The sequence below is a fragment of the Paroedura picta genome, chromosome 4 (genome assembly GCF_049243985.1).
Source record: "Paroedura picta isolate Pp20150507F chromosome 4, Ppicta_v3.0, whole genome shotgun sequence".
NCBI classification, from domain to species: domain Eukaryota; kingdom Metazoa; phylum Chordata; class Lepidosauria; order Squamata; family Gekkonidae; genus Paroedura; species Paroedura picta.
Window position 1 is genome coordinate 82,416,945 of NC_135372.1, and position 18,497 is coordinate 82,435,441.

At 40.1% G+C, this 18,497-nt stretch overlaps 2 protein-coding genes across 11 annotated transcripts in view; both read left to right on the plus strand.

The window, feature by feature from the left end:
* EPS15 (epidermal growth factor receptor pathway substrate 15) overlaps nucleotides 1-2,732 on the plus strand; it is a 98,884-nt gene extending 96,152 nt beyond the window's left edge. For all 4 annotated transcript variants that reach the window (XM_077333777.1, XM_077333775.1, XM_077333776.1 and 1 more), the window contains one exon: nucleotides 725-2,732. Coding sequence is in view for 3 of the 4 variants with exons in the window: in XM_077333775.1 (XP_077189890.1) it covers nucleotides 725-871 (147 nt within the window). In the remaining variant the exon portion in view is untranslated. The remainder of the gene's footprint in view (nucleotides 1-724) is intronic.
* Nucleotides 2,733-10,516: 7,784 nt separating this feature from the next.
* TTC39A (tetratricopeptide repeat domain 39A) overlaps nucleotides 10,517-18,497 on the plus strand; it is a 98,483-nt gene continuing 90,502 nt past the window's right edge. For 3 of the 7 annotated variants that reach the window (XM_077333785.1, XM_077333783.1, XM_077333784.1), the window contains exon 1: nucleotides 10,522-10,921. The gene's annotated coding sequence lies outside the window, so the exon portion shown is untranslated. Of the gene's footprint in view, nucleotides 10,922-18,497 lie in introns of all 7 variants that reach the window. The other 4 variants (XM_077333789.1, XM_077333787.1, XM_077333782.1 and 1 more) reach the window with 3 other exon arrangements.

Below are 18,497 nucleotides of genomic sequence, written 5' to 3' on the forward strand. Positions count from 1 at the left end.
TTTGGTAGTCATTCTGTTTCTCAATTTAACCTACTTCACAGGATTCTTGTGAGTATAAAATGGAGAAGGGGGAAAGATGTGCACTGCCCTTGAACTCCTTGAAGGAAGGATGGGATAAAAATGAATTAACTTTAAAAAGTTATGAAATGTGTGCTGTACCTATATCTGGCTTTAGTAAATTTCATAGTTGCATCATGCTATCCTGTGAATCAGTAAGTTGAACTTGGGATCCTCCAGTTGCGTGATAATCACTTAAACATTTTCTTAGAAGACATGGGGAGAAAAATTTAGAAGAACATTAATCCCTCCTATGACACAGTTATTTTTTAAAAGTATTTCCTTGTTAAAATTTTATGGCCTTGGGGAATTCTTAGTGACTAAGTTTTTGTGGATAATTTTAGATAATCATTTTGTTTTTAGATAATTATTCTTAGTAACTTAAATAAATCAGTATAGTTATAATTAACATGCTTTTAGCCTAAATGTGATAGAAACTTAATTTTTTCCCTTGGTTGGTGCACAAAACTGCCTTCCACCTTCCTTCAAGGTGGATAACAAACCAAATAATTTTTCAACACAAACTGAACACCTGTGTAAATGTAAGCAAGGCTAACAGTAATTGCAACCAACACAATTATAATAATACATTGAAGACCAGATCTTGTTTGAACATTCAATTTTGTATCACCTGCTCCATTTAATAAACTTATTTCCTTTTTGGTAGTATCCTACTGAAGAAGACATGATTGAATGGGCAAAGAGAGAAAGTGAGAGAGAGGAGAAAGAACGACTTGCAAGATTAAAACAGCAAGAACAAGAAGATTTGGAACTAGCTATTGCACTGAGTAAATCTGAAATATCAGAAGCATGAAGAGTCTGCCTTGCCTCAACCACTTTGTCCCCTTTCCCTGAATAGCTAAGCTATGTGTAATTAGGCGTTATGTATAAACAGGGAATTACAAAAGGCTTTAAATTCCTGCAAATGTGATTTCACTATCTTGTTTGTAATTTTTCATATTCACTAATTCCTCTGACAACTCCTAATACAGCACACACACATCTTGCAATCCTACTGTACTAGGAACCATTAAACCAAAGCAACTTTCTATAATGCAAAAAGGTATTCTCTTAAAAAAAATATATCAGCAAGGCACCAGAATCCATTTATGATAGAAAAAGCAATTCTGCCCCAAAAGCAGGTTTATTCTATGTCAGTCAATGTAATTCTAAGGATGTTAATCTTAAAAGGTCAGAAGTTTCTACATACAATGAAAACATTTATATACTCTTCTCTAAAACGATGACAGTCAGGTGTTACTAATTTTTATTTTATTTTTAATGACATTTAGGTTTAAGTTTTGATTAGTGGTTTTCCTTTGAAGGTCACTTGTGCTGATTCCCACAATATTAAATTGAATTGTTTTTGTTTTTCCTAACAGGCCTGTTGAACAGGAAAAACATATTTTCACCCATAAGTAAAGCTGGTCATGCTGACAATGCTACTTTAGTTAGAAAAATGTAGTTTGCAAATACTCATTGAACAGAAAGTAGCTGATTTTGCTTTTGCTGAAATGTTTATGACTGGTTGTTACAGATATACCTTTACTGAATTGATGGTTAGACATATAAAATACTTTTTTATGCCTATTGTTTTTCTTTTAATGAAGGTTCTATTGCCAGACTGGCCATTTAATAGAAGAATAAGGTTTCAATCAAGACATTTTATCTGATATGTTGAAGTGGTATTTTGCCATCCGTTTTTTAAAAATGCATATTTAGGATTTTCCTGAGAAGATTGGTAAAATGAGACCGGCTAAGATCACGATCAGGCATTTTGACCCCCCCCCCCCAATGCTAATTGAGCCAGCTTCTTTAAAATATGCAACTGAACTGGCATGTTGACAGCTGAATTTAAAATAGAGTAGAAAATACGCTGTGTGAAGGCATCGTTTACAACAGTTGATCACTATGTATAATTTATTAAATGCCAACGGATAGTTGCACCTTAAACTAAAGTATCTTTTATGGTCACTGAGTCAAAATAAGATGAAGATTGAATGTTAATGAAAATAATTTATTGCCTATTCTGTGTCATGTTTTCTGCAGAATGTAAAACTTATTCTAAATGACCCGTTTCTCTCTGCCCTCAGTACATGCACAGATAGGCTATAACATTAAAATGTTGATTTTTATTCAAAACCTGTGGTATTTGTACATGAAAGAATTTATTACTCATTTTTTTCTGCTGCAAGGGGAAGCATAGCCACTATTTCAGGCTAAACTTTTCCATTTACCTGTGGATGCCATGGAAGTCCATTAAAGGTAGTTTTCATTCAGTTTTCCTTTAAAAATTTAGTTTTGTTTTGAGAAACTATTTTTTGCACTGAAAAATGACATTTGAAAACACCTGTTCAAAAATTTGATTGAACAAAACCTCTTGCAAGTATTAAACATCCATAATTTGTCCACACAAACTTTGTAATGATATTAATCGTGCATATGATATGTTTAACTGGACTGCATAGATTTCTTATCTTTTTTGTTAAAAGTATACTCAGTGGACCAATACAATATTTGTGTATATATAAATATATAAATATATATTATATTCAAGCTTTCCTGTATAGGGTTTAAAGTTCTGAGTCACTTGATGTTACATTTCATGTTACTGACTGATTACAGAACCTTTACTCCAAGGTGTCTAAATAAATTACTGCTGTGTCAAACTTAAATGGCATGACTTTTAAAGTTTTAAAAGGCTTTCAGGAACTTGTTCAGGTAGGGTTAGTCTCTATTTATAGACCTTTGTTTAAAATTCTAAAAATAGCTTGTAATTATGAATAAAACCCTTTAAGAACATAAGTTGGATCATTCATAACATACAGTAATATGTCTTATAAAAACTTATATATCAAATACTTTTTAAACTTGAATTACAATTCTGATGGGATACTGTCATCCTGGGTTGAGCTACTAGCACCTTCTCAGCCCCATCCTATTATTTCCTGCATTGCTATCCAGACTGCAGCTAAACCTGACATTTGTCCTTGACCAAAGAGGTATTGAACTGTTCTAGCTTCACAGAAGCACCTATTTTAGCACTGCATTGTTTACTCTGTGAGTTGCCGGAGACATCAGCCATGTATAGAAGATTCCTCTGCCTATCAAGCTGTTGATAAGCAGGGGCACAGGGAATACAATTTCTGGTCCCACATGCTCTTATTTCTGGTTTCAGATGCAGTATTTCTCTGGTTACAGATTGCTAGTAACAAATAGTAGGGAGAGGACTAGTGCCATCACACCATATTTATGGTATTCCTTCGCAGAGCTATCTTGACTGGTCATTGCTGGAAATAAGTTGCTCACCTAAATGCATCATTCTGACTTGGTAGAGCTCTTCCTGTATATTCTTAAGAAGGAAGCACCCTGATGGTCATATTCATAATGAACAAAAAAGTACTACTTCACCCAAAACATGACTACTGATACCATGAGATAATGGTGATGACCACTAACTTAATTAGAAGATAATATAAATTCATGAAAAAAAAGTATTGGCAGTAGTTAACCATGAAGGCTACACTGAGTAGCCATATTCACAGGCAGCACACCTCTGACTATCAGAGGTTGAGAGAAAGGGCTATTTTCTTCATGCTCTTCTTGAATATTTCCAAGAATGTTGTATCTGCTGTTGGATCAAAAGAAAGCTGTTTTTGTTGATTTTAACTGGCAGTTCATGTGCCTTAAACTAGCCGAGAAAATATTGGGGCCACTGAACACAGCCCACTTGTGGAAATTTCATTCCGCTTCAATTTTATTATTATTTATTTAATATTATTATTTAATATTATTAGTGAGTATGTTTAGGGCCATTGCATATAATCCTTGGGTTCATTTACCTTGAACAGAGTTTGTTGAACCCGCCACTAAATAATAATAGTGGAAACGATTCAAATACTATAAAGGTAAAGGTATCCCCTGTGCAAGCACCGAGTCATGTCTGACCCTTGGGGTGACGCCCTCCAGCGTTTTCATGGCAGACTCAACACGGGGTGGTTTGCCAGTGCCTTCCCCAGTCATGACCGTTTACCCCCCAGCAAGCTGGGTACTCATTTTACCGACCTCAGAAGGATGGAAGGCTGAGTCAACCTTAAGCCGGCTGCTGGGATTGAACTCCCAACATCATGGGCAGAGCTTTCAGGCGGCTTCCTTACCACTCTGCGCCACAAGAGGCTCAATAGATATGATGCCCAGAAAGGGATTAATCAAGTACACCGAGTCATGTCTGACCCTTGGGTCAAATACTATAGGTATAGTGTAATTTCATTTTGTCATTTTTAGAATGGCAAATATATATCACATAAAGTGACAAGCAGTACATACCATATGTATTAAAAATTACTTTTAGAATGATCAACTTTCTTATATGTTTGTTTTGCCATATTGCTCATTTCTGAGCTGGAAGGATTGATTCTTAGCTATGTCTCCCAAGGATATAGTTTGTATTGATTGTGCAAGCAGTTCCACAGGCCCCAATATGAATCTTGTTTCTTGCTTAGTAATCTGCTGTACCACATACAATGAGCCTCTTGTGGCGCAGAGTGGTAAGGCAGCCATCTGAAAGCTTTGCCCATAAGGCTGGGAGTTCAATCCCAGCAGCCGGCTCAAGGTTGACTCAGCCTTCCATCCTTCCGAGGTCAGTAAAATGAGTACCCAGCTTGCTGGGGGAGTAAATGGTCATGACTGGGGAAGGCCCTGGCAAACCACCCCATATTGAGTCTGCCATGAAAACGCTAGAGGGCGTCACCCCAAGGGTCAGACATGACTCGGTGTACTTGATTAATCCCTTTCTGGGCATCATATCTATTGACATTTGGCAGTTTCCTCCTGACAACTTTAGTCTCTTAATGATATACTGTCTCTCTGTATTATAATGATCATCTGGGGGTGGGGTTACAGATACATTAATACATGAAGTACCTACAGATTTCTTTCACTGCCATCAGTAGAAATGTTGTTGTTGTTGTTATGTGCGAAGTCGTGTCCGACCCATCGCGACCCCATGGACAATGATCCTCCAGGCCTTCCTGTCCTCTACCATTCCCTGGAGTCCTTTTAAGTTTGCACCTACTGCTTCAGTGACTCCATCCATCCACCTCATTCTCTGTCGTCCCCTTCTTCTTTTGCCCTCGATCACTCCCAGCATTAGGCTCTTCTCCAGGGAGTCCTTCCTTCTCATGAGGTGGCCAAAGTATTTGAGTTTCATCTTCAGGATCTGGCCTTCTAAAGAGCAGTCAGGGCTGATCTCCTCTAGGACTGACCGGTTTGTTCGCCTTGCAGTCCAAGGGACTCGCAAGAGTCTTCTCCAGCACCAGAGTTCAAAAGCCTCAATTCTTTGACGCTCGGCCTTCCTTATGGTCCAACTTTCGCAGCCATACATTGCAACTGGGAATACCATAGCTTTGACTAAACGCACTTTTGTTGGTAGGGTGATGTCTCTGCTTTTTAGGATGCTGTCTAGATTTGCCATAGCTTTCCTCCCTAGGAGCAAGCGTCTTTTAATTTCTTTGCTGCAGTCCCCATCTGCAGTGATCTTGGAGCCGAGGAAAATAAAATCTGTCACTATCTCCATTTCTTCCCCATCTATTTGCCAGGAATTGAGAGGGCCGGCTGCCATGATCTTTGTTTTCTTGATGTTGAGTTTCAAGCCAACTTTTGCACTCTCCTCCTTCACCCGCATCAACAGGCTCTTTAGTTCCTCTTCACTTTCTGCCATTAGAGTGGTATCATCTGCATATCTGAGGTTGTTGATATTTCTCCCTGCAATCTTGATCCCAATTTGTGACTCCTCTAATCCCGCCTTTCTCATGATGTGCTCCGCATACAAGTTAAATAGGCAAGGCGACAGTATACAGCCTTGCCGAACTCCTTTCTCAATTTTGAACCAATCCGTGATTCCATGTTCAGTTCTCACTGTTGCTTCTTGACCTGCATATAAATTTCTCAAGAGACAAATAAGATGCTCTGGTATTCCCATCTCTTTAAGAACTTGCCACAATTTGTTGTGCTCCACACAATCAAAGGCTTTAGCATAGTCAATGAAGCAGAAGTAGATGTTCTTCTGGAACTCCCTAGCTTTTTCCATGATCCAGCGTATGTTGGCAATTTGATCTCTAGTTCCTCTACCTCTTCGAAATCCTGCCTGTACTTCTGGAAGTTCTCGGTCCACATATTGCTGGAGCCTAGCTTGTAGGATTTTGAGCATAACTTTGCTAGCATGAGAAATGAGTGCAATGGTGCGGTAGTTTGAACATTCTTTGGCATTGCCCTTCTTTGGGATTGGAATGTAAACTGACCTTTTCCAATCCTGTGGCCATTGCTGAGTTTTCCAAATTTGCTGGCATATTGAGTGTAGCACTTTTACTGCATCGTCCTTTAAGATTTTGAATAGTTCAACTGGAATGCTGTCACCACCACTAGCTTTATTGTTGCTCAGACTTCCTAAGGCCCATTTGACTTCACATTCCAGGATGTCTGGCTCCAGGTCAGTAACTACCCCACTGTGGTCATCAGGGATGTTAAGCTCGCTCTTGTATAGTTCTTCTGTATAATTTTGCCACCTTTGCTTAATCTCTTCTGCTTCTGTGAGGTCCCTACCATTTTGGTCCCTTATCATACCCATCTTTGCATGAAATGTTCTCTTCATATCTCCAATTTTCTTGAAAAGATCTCTGGTCCTCCCCATTCTATTGTTTTCTTCTATTTGTTTGCACTGTTCATTTAAGAAGGCATTCTTATCTCTTCTAGCTTTTCTCTGGAATTCTGCATTCAATTGGGTGTATCTTTCTCTTTCTCCCTTGCCTTTCACTTCCCTTCTCTCCTTAGCTATTTGTAAAGCTTCCTCAGACAGCCATTTTGATTTCTTGCATTTCTTTTTCTTTGGGATGGTTTTAGTTGCTACCTCTTGTACAATGTCGCGAACCTCCGTCCATAGTTCTTCAGGCACTCTGTCTATCAGATCTAATTCCTTAAATCTATTTGTCACCTCTACTGTATATTCGTCGGGGATATGATTTAGTTCGTACCTGAGTGGCCTAGTGCTTTTCCCTACTTTCTTCAATTTAAGCCTAAATTTTGCAACAAGAAGCTCATGATCTGAACCACAATCAGCTCCTGGTCTTGTTTTTATTGCCTGTATAGAACTTTTCCATCTTTGGCTGCAGAGTACATAGTCAATCTGATTTCTGTGTTGACCGTCTGGTGATGTCCATGTGTAGAGTCGTCTCTTGGGTTGTTGGAAAAGAGTGTTTGCTATGACCATTGTATTCTCTTGACAAAATTCTACCAGCCTGTGCCCTGCTTCATTTTGTACTCCAAGGCCAAACTTGCCTGTTATCCCAGTTATCTTTTGGCTTCCTACTTTAGCATTCCAATCCCCCATGATGATAAGCACATCATTTTTTGGCGTTGCTTCTATAAGGTGTTGTAGGGCTTCATAGAACTGATCAACTTCATCCTCTTCAGCAGCAGTGGTTGGGGCATAGACCTGGATCACTGTGATGTTGAATGGTTTGCCTTGGATTCGAACTGAGATCATTCTGTCATTTTGGGGATTGTATCCCAAGACTGCTTTTCCTACTCTCTTATTGATTATGAAGGCTACTCCATTTCTTCTGCGAGATTCTTGTCCACAGTAGTATACCTGATGGTCATCTGAATTAAATTCACCCATTCCTGTCCATTTTAGTTCACTGATTCCTAAAATGTCGATGTTCAGTCTTCTCATTTCTTGTTTAACCACGTCCAGCTTGCCTTGATTCATGGATCTGACGTTCCAGGTTCCTATGGAATAAAAATCTTTACAGCATCGGACTGTCTTTTCGCCACCAGTTACTTCCACAACTGAGCGTCCTTTCGGCTTTGGCCCAGCCGCTTCATTCATTCTGGCGCTACTCGTACTAGCCGTCTGCTCATCCCCAGTAGCATATTGGACACCTTCCGACCTGAGGGGCTCATCTTCCGGCGTCATATCGTTATGCCTATTGGAACTGTCCATAGAGTTTTCATGGCAAAGATACTGGAGTGGTTTGCCATTTCCTTCTCCAGTGGATCACCTTTTGTCAGAGCTCTCAGCTATGACCTGTCCGTCTTGGGTGGCCCTGCACGGCATAGCTCATAGCTTCACTGAGCTACGCAAGCCCCCTTGCCACAACAAGGCAGCGATCCTTGAAGGGGGAGTAGAAATGTACAGAAGACCAAAAAAAAATGTTAATGTTAGTCTGCCAACATTAGCAGAGTGGGACTTGGCAGGGACTTGGCACAGTGAGATAGCAGCAATTTCCACACATTAGTAAATTTATTTATTTATTTATTTATTTATTTATTTATTTATTTATTTATCATACTTATATACCGCCCTCCCCGGAGGCTCAGGGCGGTTTACATCATAACAGAGAACAATACATAAAACAGTCTGTAACATGTATAACTGATAACTAATAATTGTAAATTAGTATTACGCCAGATGAATAGCGTAGTGCTAAATCATATTGCGCCTCTTAGCCCCTACTCACCTTTTTGCTGTGTTGCCTTTGTCTGCCTTCTTTTCACTCATCGTCCTCTCCACATCTGCTGCCGGAAATGGCAGAAGAGATCAACACGACTCACTTCTGCCTGTCAATCCAGGCAACCAATCCCCTTTCTCCATGTTTTAAAGGTCCTGTGATGCCCGCTAATATTTTTTTTAATTCATACTTCTCCATTGAAACACCTCTGCATAGAATAATAGATGCGTAGTGCTTTTTGAACACCACCCCTTATGGGATCATGTTCATTGATACTTATAAAAATTAATCTTATTCCTGATTTGGGGAGGGAGGGAGAACAACTTTAGAGAGGCATGCATTGTGTTACAACTTTGAAAAAAAAATCTTATTTCTGGCATAACCTGCACTCTTGTCTGCCTTTTCTGTTGTTCCAGTAAGTTATTTTTAAAAAGAAATTTTCATCCCTGGGAACAAGGGAGAGTGAGGCGGATGGGAGGGTGGGATGAGGCAGGTGCCTTTAGTGTGTTGAGCCTCCATACCTTCCCTCTGCTGGTTGCTCTCCGGTAGCTAGTGCTAAATAGGTTGGTGAATTCACTTTATGCAATTCCCCAACTCACGCTTTAAAATGGAGGATGTAGTGAGCCGGTTACGGCCCAGACGCTGGATGTTGGCAAAGTCATATGGGGGGACTGGAATATAACAACTACATACATTTCACTACATTTAACGGGTGCGAAAATGCTCTCAAGAGTTTATGCTGCTAAGTGGCTAATAGCAGGTAAACTAGAAGTCAAAATTTCAGCGTAGTGGTGAATTTACTACTGAACCTTGGCAAAGGCATGGTTTTAGAAGGTCTGCTTAGAATTGCAGTGTGATTTCATTTTATATAGACACTACTGATTTTAGGGGGCTGTCATAAGGATCTAAGTGTATGAATAAGGTGACCAGATTTTAACATTGGTAAAGCGGGACACCATTGACCGGGGGGGGGGGGGGTTCTTGATTAAAAATATGATCTATATCAGTGGTCCCCAACCTTTTTATCACCGGGGACCACTCAACGCTTGACAATTTTACTGAGGCCCGGTGGGGGGGGGGTAGTTTACTCCTCTACTCTCAACCACTGCCCTAACGCTATGGTAATGTTTAAACATCCCTTCAAAATAAGATACAGATACGTGACAACAATGAACATAAGGAACATTTTATTTTCATGGAAATTTTAACTCATGACAATGACAAATCAATGGGAACCCTGAGCTTGTTTCTCTGCAATGAGATAGTCCCATCTGGGAGTGATGGGAGACAATGACACCCGAAGTGTGTTGTAAAGGGCCAGGGGGGATGAAGTAAAGGGCCGGGGGGGGGGGAGAAGGCGTCCTTTGCGGCCCACCTCCAATTAGTCGACGGACCACATGTGGTCTGTGGCCCACAGATTGGGCATTGCTAATCTATATGGAGCAACAAAAATTTTCATAGAACACTTAGAACACAAAAATAGTATTGTAATATATATTTTTTACTTGCAACATAAGTATAATTGGCCAGGTGCCCCCAGATGTCCCCTCAAAAGTGGGACAATCTGGTCACCTCATGTATGAAGGACTTGGGGAAAAGCACTGTATAGTTAAAGTATATACGCTTTGAGTCCCCTTTTTCCCCTCTACCTATAACTTTCTAATTTTATTTTGATTAACTTAACGTTCCCCTAGATTTCCATTCTGTTCAGATAATTCGGAATCCCTCCCTAAACCCTGTCCTCCTCAGGCTCTACTCCCCAAATCTCCGGGTGTTTCCTATACTGGAGCTGGCAACCCTACTCCCTGATTCCCTCGCTGAGGTCAACCTCCCAAATCTTCCATGCTCTTGTAGTTTCTCTATTCGATCGGATTGGATTTCGCAAGAGTATCGTGGCTCCAGGGCAATAACGCCATCTATCTGGCGCGTTGAATCTCAGCAAGCTTTTGAAATTTTAGCCGGCCCTCAGTTTCCTCAGCCCAAAGGAGCGCCTTCTTTCTCTCTGCGTTTTTGACCTAGGGATGGCAGTCGCCGCTACTTGTGTAGCCGGCCTTGCCTCCTGAAGAATCAGAAAGAGCAGCTACTGACTCGTAGGAGTGGCCCGTCTAAGGAAGCAGCAAGAGGAGGAGCCCGCCCGGCGCAGCGGGCAGTTTACAGCGAAGTCCCCTTGGCCTTTGCTCTCCTTCCTTTATGAGAGGGCGGTTGGCTTTCCAGCGAGGGGAAAGCAGCAGACTCCGACTCTTTGAGAAGAAGCCCAGAGCTGACGGGGCTTTCTACCATCTCTATGGATGAGAGAGAGAGCGGCAAGAGAGAGAGAGCCGGAGAGCCAGCGGCAAGAAAAAGGATCATCACCATAGGTACTGTCAGGGTGCATGGGGAAGGGAAATCCACTTTTTCCCGGGCAGGCTCTTGTGCTTTTAAAAGCTGCACGACCGCAAAACGTTCTGTAATGTAGAAATTGTTTATGGTTATTAGCAGGTCTGGAGAAAAAAAATGTGCAGCCGCTTTAATATGTGAGGAAATGGCCATGTGAAACTTTCCAAGATAAGGAGGTAAATAAGGTACCATTCAGTCTCTAAAACTGTGCAGTCACTTCCAGGCTGTTGGAAATGCTCTGGAGAACCTGTTGGATAGTTTGCATGCCAGTCTCAGGCAGCTGCTGAAGGTGTACATAGAAAAAGAGTAAGAATCTTGCAGAAAAACAAAAACATAAAAGAAGCAGACAAAATAGGCTGGTGAATAAAGGAAATTGAAGGCCTAGTGGCCATGGCTCATTCCTTGGAGTGCGACAGTTGAAGGCTTGTGTGCGCTCATCAGAGTTCTTGTCAAGAGGAGATGCTGAACTTTACTGCTTGGTGTTGTAGATAGTGGGTGGAATAAGAGAAACAGGATTTTTGTAATGGAGGACTGTAGAACAAAGAGGCCTGCAGGAGAGTTAATTGCTGATTAAAATAGTTTGGAGCAGTGGTCCTCAACCGTCCTAATGCTGCGACCCTTTAATACAGTTTCTCATGTTGTGGTGACCCCCAACCATAAAATTATGCAAGTGTGCTTCCACAGAAATAAAACCGAAACTGACCGATGGCATGAAGATCCATTGTTCATGATTGTCTATAAATTGGTTCTAAATTGTATATAAATTGGTGGGCACCTGCAGGAGAAGCGGCAACAGTGGCGGAACCCCCTCCCCAGCCAAGCTGCTCTCCCTGCCGCAACCCCTGTGAAAAGAGTCATTCAACCCCCAAAGGGGTCCCAACCCCCGGGTTGAGAACCGCTGGTTTAGAGAGAGATCTCAGTAAGATTACAGATTAGTCCATTCCTTGGAGCAGGCAGTCTTGATAACTGAAGATGTCAAAAGGGGGTAGTCAGATTGTCAAGATGTTTTTATAGAGAGGCTGGAATATGGTAACAATTTTGTACAATTTGGATTCATGTGCCTCAAGATTTCATTTGTCCATTTCCTGACTTGTGACGGTTCTACTCTTGAGTGGGTCTTCTTTAGGTATCACTTGTTGATGAAATAATGCCAGTAACCTTTTGATAGCTGCTTCTGGTGTGTCAGGAGAGAAGAGGTGCTTGAATAGAGAATGAGAGATTTCTAAAGCACTTGGGGATTATTAAAAATACCCAGTAATGTTAAAAATGTTATGCTCATCTATATTTTCATAGTAAACAGTAGCAAAAGCTTCAATGATAGCTTCTCTAATATGGTCACTAACTCTAATATAGACCGATTCAGGTGGGTAGCCATGTTGGTCTGAAGCAGCAGAACATCGAGTCCAGTAACACTTTTAAGACCAACAAAGTTTTATTCAAAGTACAAGCTTTAATGTAATATCTAAAGAAGTGTGTGCACAAAGCTTATACTTTGAATAAAACTTTCTGGATCATACAGGTGCCACTGGACTCATACTTTGTTCTGGTGTAGTCAGTGTGAAGGGGAATCAATCTATTGCCCAAACAGAATTTGTGGGGTCATTAAAAAAAACAATGGAATATAGAATGAGTCCTAAGAAAGTTTACCATGATGAATTGCAGGAGTGTCTGGTCTAAGTTGCTCAAAAGAAATTTTACTACTCTAGATCAGGGGTAGTCAACCTGTGGTCCTCCAGATGTTCATGGACTACAATTCCCATGAGCCCCTGCCAGCAAACGCTCCAGATGACATCAGAGATACGTTGTTATAGAAGGCAGGGTTTTGAGAACTTCTAAGAAAGAACCGTCTGCCCCTTCCCTGATAAGCTCTTGCTGAAGCTCAAGACAATTCTGGCACTGGGGTTTCAGCCTAGCACACAGCATACATGTCCTGTCTACTATGTTCTAATGGAGCCCTGCACCTATTTTATTTGCTTATTTTCCCACAATATCAACTGTATAAGTGAAGTGTTCCTTGTGATTGCCACTTCTCTACTTTAACATTGCAATTATTTTTGCAATTAACGCTAACAACAAATTGAATTTGTGTTGAGGAATATGAGACAATTCTTAACAAAATACTGGATGTTCAGGTTCTGTAAGTAAGATACATTTCTGTTTTAACAAGCACATATGAAAGTTTTTTTCAGATTCCTTCTCACCCTTGTTCAGTTAGTTAGTGCCTCTGTAGAAGTTATTAACCAATAAGGAAGAGTCTTGTCTCTTGCAACGAGAGGTGAGGTTGATTAGAGTGGTTCTCTCAAGTTGTGGCTCTACACCATCAGTTACCCTCTGAGACCTAACCTTGTAGGCTATGTACAAACAACATTTTTACTTCTTAAACTTGCTTGTAAAGTTTAATAGATAGGGATCTCGCTGTGCTGTTTCGAGGATGAAGAAAGACAGATACTGGCAAGAGGCACCAAAAATTTGCCACCCACTTGTTGAAAAGAGGCTGTTCAGTGTTTGGTGTGTTCTGGCAAGGATCAGGGATGCACAAAAAGTTTTTAATCAAGTGGGGAGGGAACCCATGAGTTGCTGAAGTCTTGAGAACCACTGCTATAGACAATTGAAGTTACAGCTTTGAAGTAGCCCTTTAGTTGTACCTTTAAAAGCTGTTTGGTTTGGAGTAATTAGCTGGTGATGTTTACCTTTAGGTTGTGAAAAGCTTCACCTGTATACATCTATTTTATTAAAGACACAAAAGCACACAAGGTTTGTTCCCTACCACCCCCTCCCCTCATTTAGTTGTCAGTCCTTGGAAGAGGTCAGACAAGGCCAGCTATGACTAAATTAAGTTAACAGTAGAAGAATGTAGAAGAATTATAGATTTATTTAGGATTGTCAACTGCTTAGACAAAATGGCACGTGCCCTTAATAGACCCTTAATGGCATGTTATTTAACTGGTGATGCTATATTTGTGCCATGAAAACTTTCAGCTGTCCATTTTCATATATTAAATGTATATTAAAGGAACAAAACATTTTTCTCCGGGTCTGTTGGCACCTCTCATTTTATTCCAAAATATCATGTGCTTTTGTCCATCTTGCTGCTTTTTTTACTAGGTCTCCCGTGAAGCTTTATTTTGCCACAGTATATTGTATGGTTTTGTGTTTTTCAAGAAAGAGAAAAGAATTTCTTCTCTGCCTATTATTCTTACATCTTGAATATCTCAAGACTGTTACTTCAGTATTGAAATGGTAGCTGAGTCTCTCAGGAAGTAGAAGCAGGGCTGTTTTCTAGAAGGATAGCTGTTTGGTGCCTTCTTGACTAGGAGGAGAAAGGAAACCCCCCACTAACCTGCAAATGTTGCAAACAGTAGCTGTGTGCATTGGTTTCCCTGCTGTGTGCATTGAGGAGGGAAGAGTCTATGTGATATGCTGCCAGCCTTTTCAAACATTCATGCTACCCTGAAGAAAGTATGTATAAGTTGGATCATTAAATGCAGAGCAATTTTTGGTATTTGTAGTATTTATAGTTAGCTTTTCTCACAGACACTAAAGGTGGGTTACAATTAAAAACAGCAACAATTCAAACAGCAAATAGTTCTGATAAAACAATGTAGTGGGGATATGACTAGAGATCTGGAAAACAATGCAAGTGACCCAAAAACTGTCAGAGCTACACATATAGGCAAACAGCTATCGATGGCATCAAAACTTTCTAAAGTTTGAGATATCATACTGGTAAGGGCGTCAGAAAAAAGAAGCCATTACTCATAGTGAGAAGCTGGTATAATACATATAATAAACATTGCAGTTTACAGTATTATTTATTTAATTCCTTTGGTGAGGTGACTCAAATCAAATTACACCTTTTTACTATCCTCCATTTTATCTTCACAACCTTTTGAGCTAGACTAGGCCGAAACTGTGTGACTGGCTGCATTATGGCAGAGTGGAGATTCAGGGTATAAACTTCCAAGAGTCAGAATACTTCCGCACACAGAAAAAAATAGAGTTATGCCAGTGTAATGGTATCGCACTAAATATTATCGCACCTCCAGCCATTCCTCACCTTCTTGCTGTCTCACTGCTATCTGCCTCCTTTTCATGCTCCTTACACTTCACTTTGCCTACTGGAAATACTTTTAAATACTTGAAGATGGTTATCATATCCCCTCTCAGTTGTCTCCTCTTCAGCTAAACAGACCAAGCTCCCCCAATCTTTCCTCATACGTCTTGGTCTCCAGACCCCTTACCATCTTTGTTACCCTCCACACATTTCTTTTGTTGGTGGCCTGCTGGTTGCTCTCCTGTAGGTCATACTTTTTAGGTTGGGGAATCCACATTATGCAATTCCCCAACTAGTGCTTTTAAATTGGAGGATATAGCCAGCCGTTTGCTGCCTGGACACTGGATGTTGCCAACGTTATGCGGAGCAGCCGGAATATAACGACTACCTAAGGTAAGGATTTTGCTACATTCAATGGGTGTGGAAAGGCCCTCAAAGCTCCCTATCAGATTCATCTGATTAGCTTTCAATATCCATTAGTAATCCAGGTAAAGTCCCGTGAATACTCGCAAACACAACTACTTGTTCCAGTTGAAAATTACTTGCTGCAGTTGGAAATTAAAAGTCAACCAAGGCTTCCATACCCAAAGTGATCAATGAAAGAAATTAACTTAAAAATCAAGTGAGTGAGATTTCTGTCTAGTAGCACCAAGATTTTTGGACAGAAGGGGAGGATGATACATGTGCTGTCCCCTGTATTTCTGGGTATGTTGGTGGGTGGGGGACTACTTAAAACTTTCTCTGCATAATTTTTTTTCTCAGCTGTCATCACACATATTACATGGTTAGAGTTAATGCTTTGTTTGCTGATAACAGGAACATGTGGTTAATCTTTTGGTATTTTATTTCTGAATCCTTTGTATGTGTGTTTGTATTTGTCTCAGATTTTTTAAAATTTCTTTGTAATATTTGACATAATTGAATAAGATCAACAACTATAGGATTGCTTTAAAATAAATATTAATTCAGTGGCAGCTATCCAATTGCACAATTCCTCCCATAGAATGCATTTCTATTCACAGAAGGAGGAGGAGGATAGTCAGTGATTTCTGCCAATTCCCTCCTCCCAACCTAGGAATCCACTTTGCTCCCTGTGGTGTTATGCAAAACAATACTAATACCTTATTTCTGTGCTGCATTCCAAAACTTCAGCGCATCTTCATCTTCCGCCAAGTAGGAAATTCATATCCCTACAAATGCTAAGTAATGACAGCAAAGTGGGAGAGAAAGTTGAATAATGTACTTACACTTTTTCAATGCTGTTTTACTGCCAACTTTCATCCCTCATGATAGGTACAGATGTACAAATTAAATTTCAGTCCATTGGTAAAAATCTAAACACTGCCTTAGCCATTAAAAGCAACCACCAGTTTTCTTCAGGTTGTGCTCCAACAGTGTTTTAACTTCCTTAGGTTAATAGAAAATGTAAATACAAGGAAACTAGGTCATACTAGAGACTGAGAAGTTTCTTTGGGTGCAGAATATGGCTGCTGACCTCATGATTAGTGGGATGGCAAGAGCCTTTTCTAGTTATTAGTTCTCCAAATTTGCACTAGCTTCCTATATTTTCCCAGGTTCACCGAGGCACAAATTAGAAAAAGGATGAATATGGGTGCAGTCTGGAAAGGTCTAGGAATATCATGATCCAATGGAATCCTGGTGGCCCAAGCACTAACAGCAAGTGAATCAGTAATGTTGGCTTTTGACGGTTAATATAAATGTATTTTATTTGTGTCTGGCAAAAAACATTAATTTCATCAACCAACCATATAATTAATTTTTTGTCAAATGACACAAAAAGATACACTTGGGTGATGGACCAGGAAGGGTACCTCCTCCAGCTCTTTGTCTTGTGATGGATCATGCTGACCTTCTTCCTGGCTGTGGTGGGATCAGTGCACATGACTAATTATATGCAATTAGTTGCTTGATTGTGAATAGAAAGTTCTCTATAGTGCTCAAACACATGCTGTTTATGTCAACTAAATCTATTTCTAAACCCTGCTGCTGAGAAGAGAAGATCTTTTTGGAGGAAACAACAAAATGCAATTCAAACTGAGTCACATGATATATGACAGATTTACTGGCAATATTATTCTGTGATCTATCTTGTTCTCTCTCCCATTTAATTTCTGTAATGTCAGACTTACTGCTTTATGCACTGTCAAACTAATAAGGGGAGGGGGAGAGGGGAAAGAGCACTCAAGCTGTATTTGTTGCTGGCTTTCTACAAAGCACAGGAGGGGATGCAAATGCATTAAATATTAAGCAGGTCTTGGGTAAAGGACAGGATATGCCAGAATTGATTATCTCTTTGATGTGTGTATTCATTATTGAATAATTTATAAGTTTTTAAATGGCTAAAATAGCAACAGCAATACAAAGATCAAAGTTAATAGTTGATCAGTTGATTGTTCAAATTTTCTGTTTTCCACAATCATTAGAATCCTATATGATTATTGTAGAATTTGCCCTGCTTTTAGCAGCCCATCATTATGTCTGGTATATCGTAAGTTGCTTTGAGTGTTAGTTATATAAAGAAGCTATGGTTCAAATTATCAAGGGTTTTCTCACCAGACTCTGGGATAAAGTTGTTGCTGTCTCAGACAAAATAAAACACCTTTTTGCTGTATTTTATTGTATCCTGAGCAGCATAGCAATGCACATCAAATTATCAAGACTTCCCAGAGCACTCTTTCTCTCTACCCCCATTCATTTTAATGTCTATCAGTTTTCCTATCCATAGTGTCCAAACTATGTCAAGGAGAATTGATTCCTATCAAAAGACTCATAGAATGCAGTGTATATCTGCTAGCCAACAAGCAGTCTTTTTATGATGCTTCTGTTATGTTATGCTTCAGGCCACATTATGTTCTAAGGTTCTCATAGGTTACGCCCCGAAAGGCTAGCCAGATTCTCTAGTCCATGTTTGTGTGCTCACTAAAAGTTCTCAGTGCTCATTAAGAAAAGCTCAGACCTGTTAGTTAAAGAAGAGCTTTTCAGAATTCTCAAGTGTTTGTGCAGTACCTCAAAAATGGAAAAGGTAGACCTCTCAAAGAAACTTAAGTCCAATGATCACCTGGACAAATTAACAAAATGGATTATTAAACAAGGGGAAAACCCATGGAAGCAAGATTCCCTTTCGGGTTCTGACCCATTGGCAATACTAAAAGAAACTTTTACTGCTGTATGCAGTGCAAAGAAACTGGGAAGTTCCAAGAAAAATGTATATGCCAGTTGGGGTCTATTCGTAGCTCTGACTGGGACTGCTGATCAATTAAAAGCCTTAAAGGCTGAAAATGCCCAGTTCCAAACACAGATAACCCTGCTCCAAGGTGAGAAAGAAGATATCCAGGCTGACAAGGTCAAACTTGCATCAGAGCTCCAAAAAACCCTAGAACAATTAGAAACCGCCACTTACAGAGCTCATGTGGCAGAAGAAAAGGTTGGAGACCTAAGTCACCAGCTCACCCAAACTCAACATGCTGCCCAATATTTACATT